The sequence below is a fragment of the Anomaloglossus baeobatrachus genome, chromosome 6, assembly GCF_048569485.1.
Source record: "Anomaloglossus baeobatrachus isolate aAnoBae1 chromosome 6, aAnoBae1.hap1, whole genome shotgun sequence".
Lineage (NCBI taxonomy): Eukaryota > Metazoa > Chordata > Amphibia > Anura > Aromobatidae > Anomaloglossus > Anomaloglossus baeobatrachus.
In genome coordinates this window covers 233214-258786 of record NC_134358.1, presented here as the reverse complement: position 1 = coordinate 258786, position 25573 = coordinate 233214, and the positions used below count along the sequence as shown (strand labels likewise).

The window sequence follows — 25573 nt, the reverse complement described above, 5'->3', positions numbered from 1 at the left end:
TTAAACATCATTTCAAGAACGCAATAGCATTTTTAGCTATGGCATTATGTCAGTCTCACGTGGTCCAAAATCTGCAGAGTAAGGCGGGCTTTGCACGTTGCGACATTGCACGTGCGATGTCGGTGGGGTCAAATCGAAAGTGACGCACATCCGGCGTCGCAGTCGATATCGCAACGTGCAAATCCTTTTTGATACGATGAACGAGCGCAAAAGCGTCGTTATCGTATCATCGCTGCAGCCTCCGACATTTCCATAATGCCGGTGCTGCGACAGGTGCGATGTTGTTCCTCGCTCCTGCGGCAGCACACATCGCTGTGTATGAAGCCGCAGGAGCGAGGAACCTTCACCTTACCTGCCGCCGGCTGCAATGAGAAGGACGGAGGTGGGCGGGATGTTTACATCCTGCTCATCTCCGCCCCTCCGCTTCAATTGGCCGCCTGCCGTGTGACGTCACTGTGACGCCGCACGACCCGCCCCCTAAGGAAGGAGGCGGGTCGCCGGCCAGAGGGACGTCGCACGGCAGGTATGTGCGTGTAAAGCTGCCGTAGCGATAATAATCGCTACGGCAACTTTCACTATATATCGAACGTGCGACGGGGGCGGGACTATCGCTGCAGCATCGGTAACACATTGTTACCGATGTCGCAGCGTGCAAAGCCCGCCTAAGTCTCATGCGCAGTACAGATTACTAAAACCAACCACTTTACCCTTAACCATAGAATGTATAGAACTCTTTGAGGCTCGCTGACCTTAGACCTTAGTGTAACACTTAGAAGGGACACAATGCTAATTTCAGATCTTTGCTCAAATACCAGATAGAAAAATAGCACTGAGCTGTCAGCTTTGCTTTGATTTAACAATGTCAGATGCTAGTCAGAAGTTCTTCAACTCACACATTTACACACGTCTAAGCCAGTGATTTCTATACTTACAAACTAATGGCCTGTAAGTAAGAGTTTATGAATCAAATCTCCATAAACTCACTATTTTACAATCCCCCCTATGAAGATTTGAGGAATCCCCGGGAAACCCTAACTCAATCATCATCATTCGTATCACATACATTCTCGTTGAAGATTCTAGACCAATATCTGACTTGATAAACCAACCTGAAACTCTCTGTCAAAGAGTCATCTTACGATTTAACATTCCTCTAAGAATGTTATCCTCCTTCTTCAATTCTATTTTTATATTCTTATATATCTCCTGAATTTTACACATCACAAAAACTTGATAAATAATGCACATCAAAACTAATAAAAATATGATTATGATGGGATTAAATAAAACATTTCCAACCGCTGTCTGAATTGATGACTGAGACCAGGTATGTACTGACTTCCCAAAACTTTTCCACCAAGTTCTACCTGACATTCCGTTCCATTCGTGTTCAATATCGTTTAATTCACGTTGTTCATGCCTGAATATAATTTCTGCTTCCTTTAACTGTTTCGTTAATAAATCTAACAAACCCTTATCTTTCTTTATTTCACTTGTCTACATATCCCAAGGGAAATCATTTATTTGTGACAAATTGAATTGTATGGGAAATGCCGTTAGATTTCTCTTTCCTATAGAAGTGATATTAAAACTTCCTTCCTTCTTTGAAAGAGATCTCACATTTCCTTCTATACAATACAAACCCATAGGCAGATTTGTCTTATGTACACAAGTAGAATAAAAAGCAGAAACCATTTCTGTCTCAGACATGACCTGGAAACAAATCTTATTTGGACTTACTGGAGTCACCAGATCATGTATTGTCTGTACAGTCTCTATTCTCGCATGACAAGAGGAATGATTATAAAAACAAGAATGATAGATCACCTTATCCTGTCCAGGTAGACACATCACCTTAGAAACAAAATGTAAACATGAAGAAATGTCTAATTGTTCAGTGTTCACTCCATCAAATGCAAAATCTGTGTACTGCAGTTGATAGAACACCTGTTGTGTTTTACTCACAGGTATACCCAAAACTGTAACAGGAAAAATAGTCCCTTCTCTTCCGATCACTGAGATTAGTGATGTGCCAACACAAATGTTTCGTTCACATCCTAACCACTTATTTACCCACAAATCCGTATGATTCAATGCAAAATCATACTCTACAGGTAAATTTCGCAGTATTCCCAGTGGAGTAATTCCACTCTGTAAAGCCTGTGCAATCATTTTCAGATTAGAGGAATACTCTACCTGTATCTCCAGACACGCTTTAGCTACTTGTGTTTCGTGTGTGCTTTCCACGAGAGCTAATGTAGCATCCTGTAGATGTGACATGGAAGACCCTAGTACAGCAGCTGTATTCATAACCATCTTTTCAAGAAGTTGATTCAAACTCTTCTGAATTTTTACTCCTTTTCCTCCAATAAAACCAATATTATCCAAATCTGACTTAAGTGTCTGTATATTCATGGCATTAGTCAGACTTCCCACTGTCCCAATTCCTCCCAGAATTCCTTCTAACACTCCTCTCTTACTTCTAGTCTGAGTTGTTCTTCTCCCAAACCATTGTTCTATCCCCATCTCCATGTTAGTAAGATGCGATTGACACTGAGGAAACCTTGTAGAGATTTTCCAATGAGACATATTGAAAGTCCATACCATTGTCATAAATTCTCCATCCCTTAATAAGGACTTAGACTGAAATTGATTAATTTGGAAAGGAGTAGATGGCATGAATCTTGTGTTTGTGCATGCATTATCTGCTGCTGACCAAATATTCACACTAACATCTTTACAATGTCTGTAATGTGTCCTTGTTACAACGCAACACTGGTAAATTCCAGAGTCCCTGGAAGATGGATTTTCTATGGAAAAAATGAAAGTATCATCCATCCATCTGATATTACCAATCTGACCTCTGTTAATGACATTAGTTGGACTGTTTAAAAAACTTCCCAAAAATGATGAATTTTTGGTCCATGTCAACAGAGGGCAATGTCAACCTTGTGTTACATTTCAAAATTATGGGAAATGTGTTTTCTTTATTATGTACTGTCTGTGGTGAAACCCTTATTTCCGGAACTATAGTGTTAGTAACGGTAAACACTACAGATACCTAAACTTGTACAGGTTCCCGTGTTATCTGGAAATTCCATGTTTTGACCCAATCTTTATCTACTTCTGTAATGGAGAGTAAAGAAGGATCCAGAATTTTCCCAAAAACCTGAGTTTTTAACAAAATTTCTGTTTTGGATCTTCCAAACTTTCCCCTAGCAATCATGTCATTTGTAATATCACCGGACCATACAGCAGGTTCATCACCTCTGATCTCTATGTTCCAGTATAGTACATCTGTAGGAGAACATTCCCATGTACCCGTTTTATTATTGTGTACATATTCTCCTTGTAATTGTGTGAATCTAGTTTTAGGTCCTGCAATAGCATGTAATATTATGTCTGTGTCGAGTATGAAATGTAATTCAATGCAACATTTTGTTCCATATCCCATGCAGATATTTCCTGTTATCTCCACAGAATCATCTGTGATGTTTTCTGTCAGTAAGTTCAGTGTCTCTGATCCTCTCGGTCTTCGTGAATGTTAAATCTCTCTGGTCCGCTCATTCACATCATTGGTGATTGTTCCTTGATGTAACATGTAGACAATGACTGAAATAAAGCAAAGCAGCAGGAAAGTAGATCCCATCACGTAGAAGCTTGTCTTGAGCTTGGGAAAATGTTCTTTTTCCAGAAGGCTTGATGTCATCTTTCCTTCAAAGTCTTTAGTTTCCTTATTCCAGTTCTTATAGGAATCCATTTCTTCCTGGAAATAAATGCAGTATCATTATTTTGTCTCAAATAATTTGCATTGATCAATGTGAACCCACACTTTTTGCTTCTTGCGGGTATTTTTTACCACATTTGATGCTCGTTGCACGAGAATCATGACTTGTCCCATAGTCTCAAGGACTTCAAACGGACCTTCTCAATTACACTCCCATGGACCACTCTTGCGAAAGGTTTTGATCATCACTAGAGCACCTTTCTTGAATTTGGACTCATAGGGTGGCTCCATTTTATGCATTCTCGATGCCGCATATAGCAGAATCGCTTTCAGGTTCTCCTGTAGCGATCTTAACCATTGGGACCTTGAGATGGCATCTTTTTGCGGAGTGGATAAAAATGGCTCATGTGGAAACCACAATGGCATTTTTCTTCCCGTCATCAACTCAAACGGAGTGAATTGAGTTGTAGAAGAGATTGAACCTCTTATACTCATGAGTATGAAGGGTACTTTGTCAACCCAGGTGTTACCTTTATCCAAAAGCATCTTTGCAATTCTGGATTTGATTGTTCTATTCATTCTTTCCACAATTCCCGCAGATTGTGGATGATAGGGGACATGAAATTGCTGTCGTGCCCCTAGAATAGCACAAGCAGTTTGCATGATTTTACCTGTGAAATGGCTTCCTCGATCGGAGGTAATCATCCTTGGGATCCCCCAAGTACAAAAGACATCTTGTACCAATTCCCTTGCTGTGGGCAAAGCATCATCTTTCCTAACAGGTAATATTTCTACCCATTTTGAGAACACATCTACCACAATTAATGCATACCTGAGACCATGTTTACCTGAGGGTAAAGGACCAATGTAGTCTATTTGCAGTGTAGACTATGGACCATCTGCAGGTGTGATTCGTAGAAGTGGTGGCTTCTGTCCTTTAGGTCTTGGATTTATTTGGGCACAAATGAGACATGATAGTACAACACTTTGAACTGTTTCGTCCATTTTTTCCCAATAAAATTTCTCCTTGAGAATGACTAACAATTTCTATTGGCCCAAGTGACCTAAACTCTCATGGTTTTATCGAGTGAATTCTACCTGTAGATGTTTTGGTACAACTGGACGCAATTCTCCATTTGAATTGTGACACAAAACCCCATTTTCACAGATAAAAGGAGGCTTTGGATCATCCTGAGAAGTAACAAGAGAAGGATCTTTTCTCTGTTCTTCTGAAAATGAAGGTATGTACGTATCTGTTCTTTGAACCGCTGAAATCTCAGATGGTTCAGAGTCAAACACTTCCTCCCCAGTCAGGGCAGCTTCTTTGGCTAGAGCATCTGCGGTTGCATTTCCTACAGATAACTCGTCATCAGATTTTTTATGTGCAGCGACTTTCACTATAACAAACCTATTTGGGGCCCTTGATGCTATTTCAAAAATTGTTTTTAGAGTGTCGCTGTGCACCAAGGTCTTGTTGGAAGAATCCACATAACCTCTTCTCTCCCAGATAGGCTGATAATCGGTTAGGGACCTTACAACATAGGAGCTATCACTGTAAATTACCATTGGAGTCTGGTCATCAGCTTCATTTAGCTGTAGAACCATTCTTACCGCTTCTATCTCTGCCCTTTGAGCTGAGATATGACTCGGTAACTTGTGTTTTACCACTTGTCCTCGCTTGGAATAGAAAATTCCATATCCTGTGTAATAGTGTCCTTCTAGAAAAAATCTGGAACCGTCTACAAACACAGGTTCATCTGCGTCTTCCGACTGTCGTCTGAACAGAGATGGACTTGGTTCTTGGAACGTTTGTATGCAATCATGGGTTTGTCCTTCATATTGCATCAATTGAGGAAGAACATATTTGGCCTTATAATCTACCTCAATTTGATTTGGAGGCAATGAGAGCAACCAATGGGCAAATCTCTGATGTGACACACCTGGGATGTTTTTCTCAAAGAGAAGCTTCAGTGTACTATGTGGCGTTTGGAGAATAACCTTTTGGAACCCGATTATGTGTTGGGTTATTTTTATCGCGAAATACACTCCCACCAGATGTCTTGCGCACACTTCAGATCCCCTCTCAACAGGTGAGAGAAGCTTAGAGAAGTAACCCAAGATTCTCCATTCCCCCCATGCAGCTGCAGCAACACCACAGAGATGCTTGTCTCTGACGTGTGTGCTTGGAGCGCAAAAGGTGCGTTTTTCTCGACCATACTTAACGCAGGTGCAAGTTGTAGATCATGTTTCAATTGTGTGAAGGCTTTTTCCTGTTCGACACCCCAGGGACCAAAATAGTCATCATTATCACCTTTTAAAAGATCACACAAAGGTCTGGCTTTGTCAGCAAAATTTTCAATGAAATCCCTTGAATAATTTACAAGTCCTAAAAAATGTCTTAGTGCCTTGTGTGAAGTTGGAATTGGAAGGGATGCAATTGCCTCTATTCTGTCCTGTAGGGGTCGCCGTTTACCTGGACTTAGCAGAACTCCTAAAAATCTGACCTCAGTCTGCATCAGCTTGACCTTTTTGGTGTTCAGTTTCAATCCTGCATCATGCAGCAACTCAAACAATTCTACCAGTAGAGAAATATGCAAATCCTCATCCTCTGTACTTAGCAAAATATCGTCCACATATTGCAATAAACATTCCGGACGAGAAAATTTCGACAAAACGTTCGCTAGCGCCTGTTGAAAAATGCTTGGCGACATATGGGCGCCTTGAGGAAGACGACAACATACGAATTGTTGATCCAGGTGATTAAATGCGAGCTTATACTGACAACTTTTCTCAATCGGTATACTGAAGAAACCATTACTGATATCCAATACTGAGAAATACTTTGCCTTTGCATTCAATCTCGACATCATGTCATGTGTATCAGCTACAATCGGTGCAACATTGGGAGTAAACTTATTGAACATTCTCAAATCCAATATCATCCGATAGCTACCATCAATTTTCAGAACACACCACAATGGATTGTTACAAACAGAATTTGCCTTACGTATGACACCTTGATCCAACAATTCCTGAATAATTTTAGACATCGGAGCCACTGACTCTGGAGGCAACTTATACTGACGCTGTGGAGGCGGATCTCGGCCTTCAATTTTAACAATCACGTCCTTCATAGTTCCTACTTCATTCCTGTACTGAGCCCATAGAGAAGGAAACCTTTGCACTATCTCAGTCAATACTTCATCACCACCAGTTTCAGGCCACAAATGATCTGCTGACACTACATCGGTGAAACAAATGGTCCCGACATGACTAAATTCATTTGGATCAATAAGTACCGCCTTACAACCGTTAGAGTCTTTCCAAACTGTTTTATTACCCAAATCAATAATCCAGCCATGCTTTTCCATAAAATCAGTGCCAATTATGTTCTCAGTATCCTGACAACACCAAATATCCATTGTCGTTTTCAAAAAAACAGGTATTTCTAAAGAAACATCCTGCGCTAAAGTTACCTTTGTTCCATTTTTGCCACTGAAACCAACAATTGTACATACAGGGGAATCTGGCTTTAAATGTAAATCAACATTTGTTACGCTCAATTGTGCACCTGTATCAAGGAGAAATGTTACTTCCTGACCCTCAAGATTTACCTTTAAAACTGGTCGACCACAGCTATCCATTGAAACTCGAGTGACAAATTCCAGTGGATGTAGCCTGGGGACCGGCTTCGCTAGTCAGGATGATGGAGAAGGGAGAAGAGCAGCAGGTGTCTTGCTCTTTCCATCCAATCCCTGTATGGTCATTTCCCTAATCTGTTTGGTCAGTGGTGCATATGGTGATTGGTTATTTCTGTTGTCAGTATGAGTGGGCGTGTATGAAAGTGGAGGTGCTGAAGATGGGGGAGGTGCACTAGATGTGTTTGGCATCAGTCCATTTTCTTTACCCAGCCTTTCCTCAGCTCCCGCCCTTAGGAATTTCTTGCATTCCCACTTCAGGTGTCCGGGTAGGCCACAGAAGTAGCCAGTATATAATGATTAAAGAAAAATATAGGTGTAAAATCATATGTGGGTTTATTCAAGAAAGGTTAAAGTCATTACAGAAAAATAATGTTTTGGCTTTAGTTAGTTAAGAGAGAAAAAGATAAGAAGATAGAGAAAAAGAGTCCATTTATCTTACATAGCTGTGATGTTATGGCAAGCCGTCTTCTCTCTGGTTCATCTGGTTGAGAATCGTCCCATTCTACCCTATGAAGTGTGGTCCAACTTAAATACAATTAACTACACCCTATGATTCTCCTTGTCTCTTTAAATGGTCTTAACCATCATTTCAAGAACTCAATAGCATTTTTAGCTATGGCATTATGTCAGTCTCACGTGGTCCAGAATCTGCAGAGTAATGCCTGCTTTACACGCTTCAATAAATCTTTCAATCCATCGTCGGGGTCAAGTTGTCAATCCGGCATCGTTCGTGACGTATTTGCGTGTGACATCTACGTGCAATCAAGATTGAACAAAAATACGGTGATCGCATACACGTCGTTTATTCCTCATACATTGGACGTTTTGTTGTATGAACCTAGTCAATTGAAACGTGTGACATCCCTCATACGATTGTGATGTCTGAGGCTATGTGCGCAGGTGTGCGCTCTGCACCGCAGCTTAAAAAAGGTCCGCTTCAGAGCGCAGCTGAAAAGCTGCGTTCTGAAGCGCCTCACAATGTCTGTCATTCACTAATCTCTGTCAGTCGGTCACTATCTCTGTCCCTCTCTCTCTGTCCATGTCAGGCTATCCCTCTTACCCCCTCTCTCATACTCACCGATCCCCGATCACCGGCGCGGCGCTGCACGGCTTTCTCACTGATCTGGCGGCTTTTACTATTTTGAAAAAGCCGGCCGCTCATTAAACAATCTGGTATTCCCTGCTTTCCCCGCCCACCAGCGCCTATGATTGGTTGCAGTGAGACACGCCCCCACGCTGAGTGACAGGTGTCTCACTGCACCCAATCACAGCAGCCGGTGGGCGTGTCTACACTGTGCAGTGAAATAAATAATTAAAAAACCGGCGTGCGGTCCCCCCCAATTTTAAAACCAGCCAGATAAAGCCATCCGTCTGAAGGCTGGTATTCTCAGGATGGGGAGCGCCACATTATGGGGAGCCCCCCAGCCTAACAATATCAGTTAGCAGCCGCCCACAATTGCCGCATACATTAGATGCGGCAGTTCTGGGACTGTACCCGGCTCTTCCCGATTTGCCCTGGTGCGTTGGCAAATCGGGGTAATAGGGAGTTATTGGCAGCCCATAGCTGCCAATAAGTCCTAGATTAATCATGTCAGGCGTCTCCCCGAGATTCCTTCCATGATTAATCTGTAAGTGATAGTAAATAAACACACACACACGAAAAAATCCTTTATTAGAAATAAAAAACACAAATATATACCCTGGTTCAAAACTTTAATAAGCCCGAAAAAGCCCTCCATGTCCGGCGTAATCCAGGATGCTCCAGCGTCGCTTCCAGCTCTGCTGCATGGAGGTGACTGGAGCTGCAGCAGACACCGCCGCTCCTGTCACCTCCACGCAGCAAATGAAGACAGCCGCGCGATCAGCTGAGCTGTCACTGAGGTTACCCGCGGCCGCTGCTGGATCCAGTGATAGCGGGTAATCTCAGTGACAGCTCAGCTGATCGCGCGGCTGTCTTCATTTGCTGCGTGGAGGTGACAGGAGCGGCGGTGTCTGCTGCAGCTCCGGTCACCTCCATGCAGCAGAGCTGGAAGCGACGCTGGAGCATCCTGGATAACGCCGGACATGGAGGGCTTTTTCGGGCTTAAGAAAGTGGTGAACCAGGGTATATGTTTGTGTTTTTTATTTCTAATAAAGGATTTTTTCGTGTGTGTGTGTTTATTTACTGTCACTTACAGATTAATCATGGAAGGCATCTCGGGGAGACGCCTGACATGATTAATCTAGGACTTATTGGCAGCTATGGGCTGCCAATAACTCCTTATTACCCCGATTTGCCAACGCACCAGGGCAAATCGGGAAGAGCCGGGTACAGTCCCAGAACTGTCGCATCTAATGTATGCGGCAATTCTGGGCGGCTGCTGACTAATATTGTTAGGCTGGGGGGCTCCCCATAACGTGGAGCTCCCCATCCTGAGAATACCAGCCTTCAGCTGTATGGCTTTATGTGGCTGGTTTTAAAATTGGGGGTGACCGCACGCCGTTTTTTAAAATTATTTAATTATTTATTTCACTGCACAGTATAGACACGCCCACCGGCTGCTGTGATTGGGTGCAGTGAGACACCTGTCACTCAGCGTGGGGGCGTGTCTCACTGCAACCAATCATAGGCGCCGGTGGGCGGGGAAAGCAGGGAATAGTAGATTGATTAATGAGCGGCCGGCATTTTCAAATGAATTGAAGCCACGTATTTTCGGCACAGCTGTTCCTCGCCGCGTTGGTGATCGGGGATTGGTAAGTATAACATGTCCGTTTTTGGCCGGCAGCACGCAGGCACGGACCCGCTATAGTCTATGGGTCCGTGCTTGTATGGACGGCACACGGAGTATGTCCGTGTTCAGCACGTTTCGTCCGTGCGCATTTTTAAACGAGCGATCTATTTTTTTTTTTTAAAAATAAAGTCAGTATACTTACCTCTTTTTCTGCTGTTCTCAGTCATACTTACATTAATGCTCGGTCTGTTTCTTCCCCCGGCTTATACTTACCAATCCCCGATCACCAACGCGGCGAGGAACAGCTGTGCTGAAAATACGCGGCTTCAATTCATTTGAAAATGCCGACCGCTCATTAATCAATCTACTATAACCCTGCTTCCCCCGCCCACAGGCGCCTGATTGGTTGCAGTGAGACACGCCCACATGCTGAGTGACAGCTGTCTCACTGCACCCAATCACAGCAGCCGGTGGGCGGGTCTATACTGTGCAGTGAAATAAATAAGTAATTAAAAAAAAAACAGCGTGCGGACCCCCCAATTTTTATTCCAGCCAAGATAAAGCCATACGGCTGAAGGCTGGTATACTCAGGATGGGGAGCCCCACGTTATGGGGTGCCCCCCAGCCTAACAATATCAGCCAGCAGCCGCCCAGAATTGCCGCATACAATAGATGCGACAGTTCTGGGACTCTACACGGCTCTTCCCGATTTGCCATGGTGCGTTGGCAATAGGGGTAATAAGGAGTTAATGGCAGCCCATAGCTGCCAATAAGTCCAAGATTAATCATTGCAGGTGTCTATGAGACACCCCCAATGATTAACCGGCAAGTTAAAGTTAATAAACACACACAGTGAAAAAATCCTTTATTTGAAATAATAATCAATAACAAATACCCTCGTTCACCAATTTATTATGCCCCAAATACCCATCCATGTCCGGCGTAATCCACGGAGGTCCCGAGTCGCTTCCAGCTTAGCTACATGAAGGTGGCAGGAGCTGCAGAAGAACACCGCCGCTCCTGTCACCTCCACGCAGCAACTGAGGTGAGTAGCGCGATCAGATGAGCTGTCACTCAGGTTACTCGCGGCCAATACTGGATCCTCCACCGTGACAGCAAGTCGCCCGAGTGATAGCAATGAAGTCACAGGTGAGTTGCGGTCTCGGGGGGAGGATCCAGCTAGTCGCGGGTAACTTGAGTGACAGCAGCACTAATCGCGCTGCTCACTGCAGTCACTCAGGGGATTAGCGGTTACCGGTGACTCCTTCACGGGTGACCGCTAATCAGTACGCGACACAGACAGAGCCGCGGTATGAGGATGAAGTCGGTTGAAGTTCCCCGAGTTCATTCTCATCGCGCAACTCTGTCTGCTGTCAGCCGACATGAATCAATGACATTTTACATCACACACACGGACATTCCACGTACACATACACATACATTTTACACACACACACGGACATTTTACACGCACACACGGATAGCATACGCCATCACACGGATGACAAACGTACCGGAGAAACACCCATAAAAACCGGAACACGGACCCGAAAAACGGACCGTGTCACACGTACGTTTTTTATGCGTAAGTGTGTTTTAGGCCTTACATCTACTTCATCATTCTCTGCTCACTTTCCCCTAACTGACTCTGCCCTATAAGGCTATGTGCGCACGCTGCATCTTTTTTTACCACAAAGATGCAGCGTTTTTATCTTTGTGGTTACTACAAAGAGCAGCGTTTTTGTCTTAAAGAAATGCAGGAGTCCTCCACCTGTCAAGCCTTTACTGAAGTGAGCCGTGGGATTAGCGCTGACGTCACTCAAGTGATGTGCGATGACAGCTGGAGTCCTCCACCTGTCACCGCAAACCACATGAGTGATATCACCGCTGATCTCGCGGCTCACTTTAGCCATGGCCTTATATGTGGTCACAAGTGGAGGACTCCAGCTGTCACCGCAGAACCCCTGACTGAAGTTACCGCTGATCCCTTGCTTACTTCAGTCACAGCTGGATTTGCGGTAACAGGTGGAGGACTCCAGTCAGGTAATGTGCGGTGACATCTGAAGTCACTGCTGATCCCACGCAGTTCACTTCCCTTGCGGCCTGCCTCTCATAGAGAGCGGTCGTGATCTATGGCGCTTGCTGTGATTGTCAGATATAGCAGAGCTGGATGTGTCGTGGGACCTCATGTGGATTACTTCGGACCTGGAGGGGTGTTTTAGGGGTTAATAAAATGGTGACAGAGGGGGCTTTATTGTGATTTATTTCAAATAAATGATTTTTTGGGTGATTATGTATAGTTACTTTCACTACAATTTAGTGATGGGGGGTGTCTTGTAGACGCCTGCTATAACTAAGCTAGGACTTAGTGGCAGCTATGAGCTGCTGCCATTAATTCCTTATTACCCCCATTGCCACCGCACCAGAGCAATCGGGATGAGCTGGGAAAAGTCCCGGGACTGTCGCATCTAATGGATGTGGCAATTCTGGGCGGCTGCTGGCTGATATTTTTAGGTTCGGGGAGGCTCCCAATAACGTGGGTCTCCCCAGCCTGAGAAGAGCAGCCCCCAGCTGTGAGACTTTATCTTGGCTGGTTATCAAAATTGGGGGGGACCGCATGTCGGTTTTTTAAAACTATTTATTTAATTTACTGTACGATATAGACACACACACCGGCGTCTGAGATTGGTTGCTGAGAGACAGCTGTCACTCAGGGTGGGGGCGGGTCTGCCTGCAACCAATCACAGCCACCGGTGAGCAGGGAATTAGTGAATATGTTATGAGCCTAATAAGCGGCAGGCTCTGGAAAATGAAAGACCTGCCACGGCAGTGTGGCGCCCTAGGACCTGGTCGCCACAGCAGCATTGCCCTCCCAAAGGGTTAATGCTGAGCCTGGAGGTAATTGGGAGATCCATTGGCCAGCAGGTTTAACACCCAACACAGTTCTCCCTCCGGCCAGCAGGGGGAGCTCTGAACCTGGAATTCCAGGGAGCCTTCCTCTACCTGACCAGAGGGAGGAAGTGCAGCCAGTCTGTAGGGAGTAGTGGAAGTGAACAGACGCAGAGTGAGCTGTCCTGTGAATCTGGGGCCTAGAGCTGGAGCAGCTTGGCCCAGAGAAGCAGGAATAGCTGAGAGGCAGCAGAGAGACTCAGACATCGGAGTCTGTGGTTGCCAGGGTATAAAATCCGTCCCTGGTAGCCGAGTCCGAAGGGCAGGAGAGCTGCAAGCCCCTGGCCCAGAAAGATCCAAGGTACAGCTGCAGCATCAGGGCCCGGTGTGGACTCCAGCGGAGAAGCACCAGAGAGAGGGTCTGCGCAGCCACCTACAGAAAGAAGGGACGTGCCATCGGTCCCAGCAGCAAAGAGGGCCATTGCTGGATTCAGAGAAGCAGGGTCCTATCATCACAAAGCAAAGTACAGGAGTAGGCCTCATACTCAGCTGGCCAGAAAGATCATCCCAAGTACTTCCAGGCCGACCGGATCCCCATCACCACCTGTAACGGTCTCCCAGGACTGGACTGTTCCCAGAGTAAAAGAGGAGAAGGTAAAGAGACTGTTGTTTGTGCCTGGTTCTTTCCTCGCCTGTCGGCCCTGCACCGTGTTAGCCACACAACACCATAGACTTTCACGGGCACCAACTGTATCCCGGGGCATCGCTCCACCTGTGGGGAGCAGTAACATCATAGCTGCCATAACATCACCCCGGAGTTCTCCCATAGCAGCGGCGGCTTAATAGCCGCAGACCACAGGTGGCGTCACGAACATTAACTTCAACTCATCAGCCACATATTCAACTGACACCCACCAGGGCCACGGAGCCGGGCCCAGCCACCACTGACTACCACCGGACTAGTCCGACCCGGCACCGGGTGTCCCCTAGCCCTGGGGTGGGCGAGTCAAAATTTGGCGTCACGAACAGGATTTCGTGCCCGGTTCCACCGGGTACTGTGCGCCTGAATAATTGCGCTTTAAAGACTGTATTACTGCGTGTTTCACTGTTTGAAAACTGCCGCCGCCATTATCCTCACTGAGCGCAGGAAGAAGGGGGGCGTGCCTGACAAAGAGCGCGAAGGGAGCGCGCCATCAGAGCAGAGCGCTGTTAACCCCGCGCGACCCGGAAGGAAATTTGAAAAGTGAACGGAGCCTGGTAAGGTTCACTAAGGGGGAGGAAGATGTCCGACGCAGAGGGAGGGCAGGTGGCTGCCATAGCCCGAGACGCCGCAGCGCCCGCCGAAGCGATCCCTGTCGCCGTCGCCCCATCCCCCGCTGTAGCGCCGGTAATGCCGATCACCATGCCGTACATACCGGGCGCAGAATGGCTGCCGCAGTATTCCGGGGAGTCCCATACCTTGAGCGACTTCAGAGAAAGCCTGCACAGCTTATTCCGGGTGTATCCGCTGACTGAGAGCCAGAAGGTGGGCATATTAATGGGACAGCTAGCCGGCGCAGCCCAGCGTGAAGTGAAGTCCTGGCCTGATACAGATAAAGGGACAGCAACCCAGATACTGGCCAAGCTAAAGAGTACTTTTGACACCCGCACCGCAGCAGAGATAAAGATGAGATTCTTTGGGTGCAAGCAGCGGCCCACAGACAGCATAAGGGACTATGCCTTAAACCTGCAGGAGGCCCTGAAAGCGGTTAAACAAGTGGACCCAGAGAGTGTACGTGAAGAACACAAACTCCTAACTGAGCAGTTCATAGAGGGGCTCCTGTCAGATGCCCACAGGACCCAGCTGCGTATCATGGTCCTGCAGAACCCTGCTCTGGACTTTGCAAAGTTTAAGGACCAGGCCATCCGGGTACTGAGAGAATCTACACCGAATGACCCAGTGCCCCTCCGGCCTCTTGCTATCACGTACCCCGGGGTGGTGCCTGCAACACGAGCCACTGCAGGGGCTGAGGCGCAGTCCCTGGATAAGGATCCCACTGCAGAGCTCAGACAGCAGTTCCAGGAGCTGACCAAGACTGTAGCTGCCCTTGCCAAGATCGTGCAGTCCCTACAAGTGACCCCATCGCCTGCAAAAATCGAGTTGGCCTCCAGCCCAGATGACGTCCCATGGATGCGACAGAGGAGGGTTCCGCCGACCCGAGGCAGAGACACAGACCGGTATGATTCAACGGGACAACCGATCTGCCGCCGCTGCAGCCAGGCGGGCCACATTGCACGATACTGTCCTTTAAATGGGCCGAGCCTGGGGCCAGGAGCCGACCCCCAGGTGTAAGGAAGCCCGGCTCAACCCCCAGCCGCAGCAAGTATGTGGGAGGACGACCGGTCCTTCCCGTTGTGCTGGATGGGATCCCTTTGAATGCCCTCCTGGATACTGGGTCCCAGGTAACGACCATCCCCTATAAACTGTACAAAAGATATTGGGCTGATTCAGACATTGACCATGGCCCAGATGATGATTTAACAATTGTGGCCAGTAATGGTCAGCCCTTACCTCAAATTGGGTATAAAGAAGTAACCATTAAAGTGGGGCGGGTGGAATTGCCATGTCAGGGGATGATAATTGTAGATATTGATCGCAAAGAATCTGACCCGCTGGTAACCATTGGTACAAATGTGATAGAAAATTGTATTGCCGAAGTGATAATTTTGTTGCAGCAGGCGTCTGAAACTGCCAGCTCCGGGCAGCAGCGTGCCCTACAGAGGGAGATCAGAGCCCTGATGAGGAGGCAGCAGGTGGAGCTGGCCGGAGGAGAAATTGGCAGTGTGAGGGTAAGTGACCCCCTACCCATTGCAATACCCCCAAGAAGTGAAATGTTGATATGGTGTCGGGCAGCAATAGGCCTCAAGGGTCAGGATTACCATGCCTTGGTAGAACCGGTGTATTCAGACAGTAGGCCTGGAGTCCTGATAGCCAGAGGGGTAGCAGACGTCCGCAAGGGGAGAGTGCCCATCCGTGTCCTGAATTGTGGGGAGGAGGAAGCCAAATTGCCCCGGTACGCCACTGTAGCAAAACTGTACACTGTCAGCAACAACACCATCAAAGCAGTGGAACCCTTGATCCCGTCCGACCAGGCGGAAGACAAGGGCTCCAAGGGGCAGCTGGAAGACTGGTGCCAAAACTTACATGTGGGCACCGACTCCACCCCCTCACACCAAAAGAATGGGGTTTACCGGGTGGTACAGGAGTACGAGCGGGTCTTCAGCAAACACCCCCTAGATTTTGGGCAGGTGAAAGGGGTTAAACATCAAATCCCCACGGGTGATCATCCTCCCGTTAAAGAGAGATACCGCCCTGTACCCCCCGCACAGTATCAGCGTGCCAAAGAAATGTTACGGGAAATGAAGGAGGCTGGGGTTATCAGAGATAGTTGTAGCCCCTGGGCAGCTCCACTAGTGCTCGTAAAGAAAAAGGATGGTACAATGAGAATGTGTGTAGATTACAGGCAAATTAACCGCATTACACATAAAGATGCTTATCCCCTACCCAGAATAGAGGAGTCACTAACAGCCTTAAAGTCAGCTAACTATTTCTCCACCTTGGATCTCACCAGTGGGTATTGGCAGGTTCCCGTGGCAGAGGCGGACAAGGAGAAGACTGCATTCACGACGCCGATGGGCCTCTGCGAGTTCAACTGCATGCCATTCGGGCTCTGCAACGCCCCAGGGACATTCCAACGGTTGATGGAGTGCTGCTTGGGCCACCACAACTTCGAAACCGTGCTGTTGTACCTGGATGACGTCATAGTCTACTCCAAGACTTATGAAGACCACCTGAAGCACTTAGCAGAAGTGTTCGAGTCTTTGTCAAAATATGGCCTGAAGATCAAGCCGTCCAAATGTCACCTCTTGAAGCCAAAGGTACAGTACCTGGGTCATGTGGTCAGCGCAGAAGGTGTGGCACCTGATCCGGAGAAAGTCACCGTAATCAAGGACTGGCCAAGACCCACCACGGTAAAGGAGGTGCGGCAGTTCCTTGGGCTGGTGGGCTACTACCGAAGGTTCATTGATGGTTTCACCAAGATAGCAGCGCCCCTTCAAGATCTCCTGGTGGGCCAGCCAAAGCAGGCTAAGAAGCAGAGCCCTCCATTTGAATGGAGCAGCCAACTAGAAACCTCCTTTGTCCAGCTGAAAGGGGCTCTCACGGGAGAAGAAATTCTGGCCTACCCTGACTACAGCCAGCCGTTTGTACTGTATACAGACGCCAGCAACGTGGGCCTGGGAGCCGTTTTGTCCCAGGTGCAGGGAGGCAGGGAGAAGGTGATAGCGTACGCCAGTAGGAAGCTTCGGCCCACAGAAAGGAATCCAGAAAATTACAGTTCCTTCAAGCTGGAGTTCCTCGCTATTGTTTGGGCAGTGACTGAACGCTTCAAACACTATCTGGCGTCGGCCAAGTTCACCATCTTCACGGACAACAATCCGTTGACACACCTGGCAACAGCCAAGTTAGGGGCGTTGGAACAGCGATGGATGGCCCGGCTGTCTAACTTTGACTTTACCATCAAGTACCGGGCTGGCAAGAAGAATAACAATGCTGATGCGCTGTCCAGAATGCCTCACTTACCCGAATCTGGAGAAGACCTGGATGAACTCGAAGAGATAGAGTTACCGGCTTTCCATCATCAGGGCGTTTCCCAGTGTGAGCATGCTGTGGGAGTGAAGCGCTCGAGCCAACACGAGGTCCCGGTTAACCCATTACTCCACCATAATTGGGAAGAGACACAGAACGGTGACCCGGCGGTGCGATTGGTCAAAGAAAAGCTAGCACAAGCTGAGACTCATCTTGGTCCAGATGCTCCAGAAGAAGCCCAGCAGTTGTGGAAAGAGAGGGGACGACTGTTCACCTACCAAGGCAAGCTCTGCAAGAGACACGTCAACTGGCGAACAAATGAACTTGTCTGGCAGATCGTGGTTCCGCAGAGGGATGCTCCAATGGTCCTAGCAGCTTATCATGATAACGCAGGCCACTTTGGGTGGAAGAAGTTGGAGGCCCTACTCCGTGATCGGTTCTATTGGGTGCACATGAGAAAGGTGATCGAGAAGTGGTGCCGAGACTGTGGCCCGTGTAACCTGAGGCGGAAGGATGATGCCAGCCAAAGGTCTCCCCTACAGCCAATTGTTACGAAGCAGCCCCTGGAGTTGGTGGCCCTGGACCACGTGAAGTTAACACCAAGCCGGTCAGGCTATGTGTACGCCCTCACAATTGTGGACCATTACTCTCGTTTCCTGGTAGTAGTGCCTGTGAAGGACCAGACAGCCAGAACAGCAGCTAAAGCGTTCCAGGCATCCTTTTGCCGGCCTCACGGTTATCCGGAAAGGGTACTGACCGATCAAGGCCCTGCGTTCGAGGCGGAGGTGTTCCAAGAGTTTTGTAACATGTACGGTTGTAAGAAAATCAGAACAACACCGTACCACCCCCAAACCAATGGACTGTGCGAGAAAATGAACCATGTGGTTATTGATATGCTGAAGACTCTACCTCTGGAAGAAAGGAACCAATGGCCAGAGAAGCTGCCAGATCTGGTCGACCTGTACAACCATATCCCAGTAAATTCGACCAACTGCAGCCCCGCTTACCTGATGCGAGCCAGACCTGGCAGGTTGCCTGTAGACTTTGAGATGGGGACTGTGTCGCCTGAGGCGGTTCAAGAAATAGAGGATTGGGATACAGAACGGCAGCAGCAGTACCGTAAGGTCCAGGAATGCGTAGAGAGGAGCCTGTCTCAAGCCAGAACAAGACAAGAGCAGCAGTACAATCAAACGGCCCCAGCAACTCCCTTAGCACCTGGAGAACAAGTCCTCAAGAAGAAGCGGAGGACGCATAAATTGGATGATCAGTGGGAGAACGAGCCCTACACCATTATCCCCTCCAACTTTGACAACAGTAAGGTGTGCCTCATAAGCAAGGACGAAGGCAAGACTTGTCAAGCAATATCCAGAGACCGCCTGAAGACGTGCCCTGAGCGGTGCAAAGTTCAAAGGGAAGTGGAGGAAGTTCGAGAAGAAGGGGAAGAGATGATACAAACGATCCTCGGCAAATTCCCCAAGACTTGGACCCGCATAAATGGTGCCGTAGTGGTACCGGTCCTGACGTTCCCACAGTTGGTCGAGCCAGAAACAGAACAGGTTCCGGATCCACCCAAAGAACCGTCCGCCCCGACACGCGGTGACACGCCAGCAGTGGAACAGGAGGATCAACCCCCTGTCAGTGGTGAACCTGTCATACCCTTGGCGACTCCTAGACCACATAGGCAATCATCATGCATACCTATTGGGGTTAGGCCTACCGGTAGTGCTGAGATAGGAGACACACTAAGTAGTCAGGGACAAACACCAGAGCTACGCAGGTCTCAACGCAGCACTCGGGGACAACCCCCTCTAAGGTATAGGGAATCAACTATATAAAGAAAGAGTATTTATTAGAATGTAAATAGTTATGTGAAAAGTCTGTAATGTCGTGTACAAAATGTTTTTTTTTGTGATTGCGAAAATGGACAATTGGGCCACTGGACTATGGGTGGCCAACACCTAAATTGTTTATAGTTAGCACCAGTGTGCTCAACACCCCTGAAGAAAAACCCGTCCGGCGTGCATAGAGTGGGGTCATCAATGCTCTGACGCACGCCCAGAGCCTACGTTGGGGGTTTGATCGCGGCGGGTCCCCCATGGAGCAGTGTAATGGACACCCGGCAGGGAGCCACACTGGACTCTTATAGTACTGTCTGAAGTTGTAACGTTAAAAATAATGTGCCTCCCATATTGGGATGAAATGTATGACATGTTATGTTTTGTTTCCACAGTCCGGGAGTACTGAATTTAACTAAGGGGGAGTGTGGCGCCCTAGGACCTGGTCGCCACAGCAGCATTGCCCTCCCAAAGGGTTAATGCTGAGCCTGGAGGTAATTGGGAGATCCATTGGCCAGCAGGTTTAACACCCAACACAGTTCTCCCTCCGGCCAGCAGGGGGAGCTCTGAACCTGGAATTCCAGGGAGCCTTCCTCTACCTGACCAGAGGGAGGAAGTGCAGCCAGTCTGTAGGGAGTAGTGGAAGTGAACAGACGCAGAGTGAGCTGTCCTGTGAATCTGGGGCCTAGAGCTGGAGCAGCTTGGCCCAGAGAAGCAGGAATAGCTGAGAGGCAGCAGAGAGACTCAGACATCGGAGTCTGTGGTTGCCAGGGTATAAAATCCGTCCCTGGTAGCCGAGTCCGAAGGGCAGGAGAGCTGCAAGCCCCTGGCCCAGAAAGATCCAAGGTACAGCTGCAGCATCAGGGCCCGGTGTGGACTCCAGCGGAGAAGCACCAGAGAGAGGGTCTGCGCAGCCACCTACAGAAAGAAGGGACGTGCCATCGGTCCCAGCAGCAAAGAGGGCCATTGCTGGATTCAGAGAAGCAGGGTCCTATCATCACAAAGCAAAGTACAGGAGTAGGCCTCATACTCAGCTGGCCAGAAAGATCATCCCAAGTACTTCCAGGCCGACCGGATCCCCATCACCACCTGTAACGGTCTCCCAGGACTGGACTGTTCCCAGAGTAAAAGAGGAGAAGGTAAAGAGACTGTTGTTTGTGCCTGGTTCTTTCCTCGCCTGTCGGCCCTGCACCGTGTTAGCCACACAACACCATAGACTTTCACGGGCACCAACTGTATCCCGGGGCATCGCTCCACCTGTGGGGAGCAGTAACATCATAGCTGCCATAACATCACCCCGGAGTTCTCCCATAGCAGCGGCGGCTTAATAGCCGCAGACCACAGGTGGCGTCACGAACATTAACTTCAACTCATCAGCCACATATTCAACTGACACCCACCAGGGCCACGGAGCCGGGCCCAGCCACCACTGACTACCACCGGACTAGTCCGACCCGGCACCGGGTGTCCCCTAGCCCTGGGGTGGGCGAGTCAGCAGCAGTGTGGCAGCCGACTGGTGATCGGTGAGTATAAAGCGCTTGCTCCTACCCCTTTGCGCCCTATTCTGGTTCCCATAGAGTTTATATGGGGAGCAGTATCTGGCCAAATACCAGCAATCAATCTCCGCAGACCCGGAGTTTAGTCAGAAAACGCACCACAACGCATGTAAAATAACAACTTGCGTTTTTCATTGCAGTTTTCTACATCTCATTGATTTCAATGGGTGAAAAATGCCAAAAGAATTGACATGCTGCATCTTTGTGGCCAGCACAAAGACGCAGCAAAAAAAAACCAAAAACTGCAATGTGCGGACAGCAAAAATGAAATCTCATAGACTTTGCTGGGGAAGGAAATTCATGCAGTTTTGAGACCAAAACTGCACCCAAGAAACGCGGAAAAACGCGGCAAAAAACGCAGCGTGCGCACATAGCCTAACATTTCCTGTGCTGATGAACCACCACCTTACTTAACCCCTGCTGCACTGTCACTTCTTATCATCCCTTCTCACTAAGGGACTTGAGAAATGGTGACACCTGTATTATGCCAAGTTCAGTTTATAAGGCACGCTTGTCACCCGGTTTTACGGGTCTAGTCAGAATCCTGCTGACTACGCCAAGTTCGGGATGTGACGCCCCAGGGCGCGTGGTGTGCAGTGGGGGCAACAGTTGTGGTCGCGGCTGATACCTGGTTGCGTGACCCTGGCAATCGGTCCGAATAAAAAGGGTAAAAATAAAAGAAAAGGGAGTAATAAAAATAAAGAGTTTTTCGACTACGCCACTTGCAGTGTGCGGCCAGGTTATTGCAGCCGCCACTGCAGGGTCTTTTTGGGGCTGATGGAGTAATGCAGCTTAGGTGTCTTGGGCCCTCCACAACAGGGCTAGGCCCCAGCAGTGGATGATGGGGATTGTAGTGGGGAACCGTCTGTGTGAGTGTACGGAGGCGATAAGGAAACAGTTCACACCAGTATTGCAGTCTTAACTTGCCTTGTTTTACTTGATTTCAGTGCTTGGTGCCGATTTCAGGTATTCCCGCTCCCCTTGTTCTCCGTGCCAGTTGTGACCTGGGGTAGCTGTCCTCCATGCACTCTCATTGTTATTGGGCTCCTGTAGCCTAGAGCTTCTTGGGAACTCCTCCGTTTCTGTCTTGGTCCTATTGCAGGCAGCCTGGACTATTTAAGGGAGTCAATCCCTGGTCCCCTCTTTGCTGCTGATGCTTCAGACTCTTTAGTTGGCGATGGACCCTGGAGATCTTCTCGCCTGGCAGATTTAACAGTTGACCATAAAGTGTCCCGCTGTCCTAGGGTTTGCACCCCGCCTCGTGCTGAGTCCTGTGAGTCTAGATTCCAGACTTCCAAAAGCGCGCACGCGGTTCCTGGAGTATTCCATTTCCACAGGTAACCCACGGTCCCTGGAGTCCTGGCTCCTTACTCCAGAGCCACTCACACCTGTTACAGCGTTCCGTTGTTACTTCAGGTCTTGCTATACCTTTCTTTCTTTACTCCACTTCCAACTCCTACTCCTAACTCTTAACTGACTACTCACTTCCTCGCGCCAACATTCCAACTGACAACTGGCCCCTCCCCTTGCTGGGTCTCTTCCTACAGATTGGGTGGTGACTATCCAATAAGTGCCCATCCCTTTTACCTGTTGCTAGGCAGTCTCCCAGTCTGGAATTGGGGTTATGTGTATGTGGCCTTAAGGTGCTTGTGTGTTGACTTGCACGGATATTCCGGGGTTTGGATTTCCACGTTACATTTGTGGCACCTTGTACCGCAGGGGTGCTACATATACAATAAAATACAATACAAACACATACATATACATTTCAATACCACAAGTCACCAGCTCGAAGTGGGGACTGTAGGGCACTGGACACCCTATTACACCCTCACTGCCTCTCGTGGCTGCCTGTTCCACTCTCTGACTGCCCTCACTACCTCCCGTGGCCGCCTGCTCCACTCTCTAACTGCCCTCACTGTCTGAAAGTTTTTCCTAATGTCTAGTCTGAATCTACTTCCTTTTCGTTTCCTCCCATTGCTTCTTGTACTTCCTTGTGCTAATGAGAATAGGGTGGTTCCCTCTGTGACCTCTTCTCAGATATTTGTAGAAGCTATTGTAGTGTCCCTTAGACCCTCATGGTGCTACAAGGTTCTGCATCCCCACAAGGAAGCAGGGCCTACCCCCTTGGGGACCCAGAACGCCAGTGCCGGTAACACCAAAAACCCAGGTAATCCCAGTTTTCCCAAACAATCCCCCATACAATGGTACTTAGCTAGGGTAGGTTCTTGCTGAAAAGCCAGCCCCCGCTCCCATTACAGCACCCACTGCTGCACCAGTCCCTCAGTTGCCAGCAGGAGGCAGTACAAGTGCACGGGACCAGTGCACACAGACTCTGAGTGCTGATCCCAGGAGGCCAAGTGAACCTGATGGCCCCTACCCAGCACCTTGGTAGCCATGACCTGATATGCTACCCGTTTTCTTACTGTTGACTGTTCCAGTTAATGTTGTGTGTGCTTAAAAATGCTTTAAAAAATGTGAAAAAGTTACCAGTTAAATGCTTTATTATAAAAATGGACCCAGGCTGCAGGACTGGCAGCAGCCAACACAAACTTGTGTCTTGTAAATAGTTGCACCAGTTGTGCCCCACCAGGGTAGACCCATCCAGTGCACATTGCTATGAGCACCGCCACCAGGAGAGGCCGGGTGCAGGAAAGGTCCGCAGCAGAGGCGGCCGGGACCTGGTCACCAGTAAAAATGGTAAAACAGGACTGCCGCGGAAACACCATCACATGTCTCAACGCTGGCAGGAAATTAGCCAGGTCTTTCACCGGGAAGGAACAACCACGGGAAGGGCAGTCTCCAGTCAAGAAAACCGCCTATGCCAAAACATGGTATCCATCCACAGACCGCTGTTTCGGGGTATTTGCCCCTCATCAGTGTGGAGTAGGAAACTGGCTAGTGGGAGCAATGCCTAGTAAAAGACTACATAAGCAAGGATGATTGACCTTAGGGAGATAAACATCCAGCACCACGGAGACACCATCACGTGTTTCTCAACGCAGTGATTCAAGAACAAGGCCCCCTGGGAAAATATGCAAAACAGGACTGCCGCGGAAACACCATCACATGTCTCAACGCTGGCAGGAAACTGGCTAGTAGGAGCAATGCCTAGTAAAAGACTACATAAGCAAGGATGATTGACCTTAGGGAGATCAACATCCAGCACGGTGATGGTGTCTCCGTGGTGCTGGATGTTGATTTCCCTAAGGTCAATCATCTTTGCTTATGTAGTCTTACTAGGCATTGCTCCCACTAGCCAGTTTCCTACTCCACACTGATGAGGGGCAAATACCCCAAAACAGCTGTCTGTGGATGGATACCATGTTTTGGCATAGGCGGTTTCCTTGACTGGAGACTGCCCTTCCCGTGGTTGTTCCTTCCCGGTGAAAGACCTGGCTAGTTTCCTGCCAGCGTTGAGACATGTGATGGTGTTTCCGCGGCAGTCCTGTTTTGAATATTTTCCCAGGGGGCCTTGTTCTAGAAGCACTGCGTTGAGGAACACTTGATGGTGTCTCCGTGGTGCTGGATGTTGATCTCCCTAAGGTTAATCATCCTTGCTTATGTACCAGTGAAAACGATGACATGCCTCCTTAGAAGGATTCTGGGACCAGGATCTTTGGATGGTGGGTGCAGGGAGGGATACCCAGGTTTGCAACGTTGAAGTGATGAACCTCCCCTGTTTAATTTACCTGTTGAAAATAAAAGAAAAAAATGTGTAACCAATTTTACCTTGCAGCACAAGGATGTGCTGGAAGTAACCAAGTGGGAATGTAGCGCCCGAGACCCTCAGGGTGCTATAAGGTTTTGCATCACCACCAGGATGCAAGGCCTACCACCTTAGGGACCCAGAACACCACTGCCGGTAACACCAAAAACCCAGGTAATCCCAGTTTTCCCCAACAATCCCCCATACAATGGTACTTAGCTAGGGTGGGACCAATGGATGGCCGCCTAGAGGTGGAGCCACTCCAGTGCACTAGTTGAGCAGGTGGGAGGGGCAAAATCCCCTCCCGGTGGTAGCTTATAGTCAGACAGCTCCTCCGGCGTCTATTGTAAATCAAGTGAGAAAGTTTAATGGACGGAATTACCCTGTACCTGAATGGGCGGAACAACTTAGGATAGTGGGGGAAATGTATAATGCTGACCCTAAGGGGCACTTTGCACACTGCGACATCGCAGGTGCGATGTCGGTGGGGTCAAATAGAAAATGACGCACTTCCGGCATCGCATGCGACATCGCAGTGTGTAAAGGCTGGATGATACGATTAACGAGCGCAAAAGCGTCGTAATCGTATCATCGGTGCAGCGTCGGCGTAATCCATGATTACGCTGACGCGACGGTCCGATGTTGTTCCTCGCTCCTGCGGCAGCACACATCGCTGTGTGTGAAGTCGCAGGAGCGAGGAACATCTCCTACCGGCCTCACTGCGGCTTCCGTAGGATATGCGGAAGGAAGGAGGTGGGCAGGATGTTTACATCCTGCTCATCTCCGCCCCTCCGCTCTGATTGGCCGCCTGCTGTGTG

The 25573-nt window shown here is 48.5% G+C and overlaps 1 protein-coding gene across 6 annotated transcripts in view; it reads right to left on the bottom strand.

The window, feature by feature from the left end:
- Positions 1-571: 571 nt before the first annotated feature.
- LOC142316897 (uncharacterized) overlaps positions 572-25573 on the bottom strand; it is a 174549-nt gene continuing 149547 nt past the window's right edge. For all 6 annotated transcript variants that reach the window (XM_075352659.1, XM_075352664.1, XM_075352658.1 and 3 more), the window contains one exon: positions 572-3766. In XM_075352659.1, the coding sequence (XP_075208774.1) occupies positions 1498-2838 (1341 nt within the window). In that variant the 5' untranslated portion in view covers positions 2839-3766 and the 3' untranslated portion in view covers positions 572-1497. The remainder of the gene's footprint in view (positions 3767-25573) is intronic.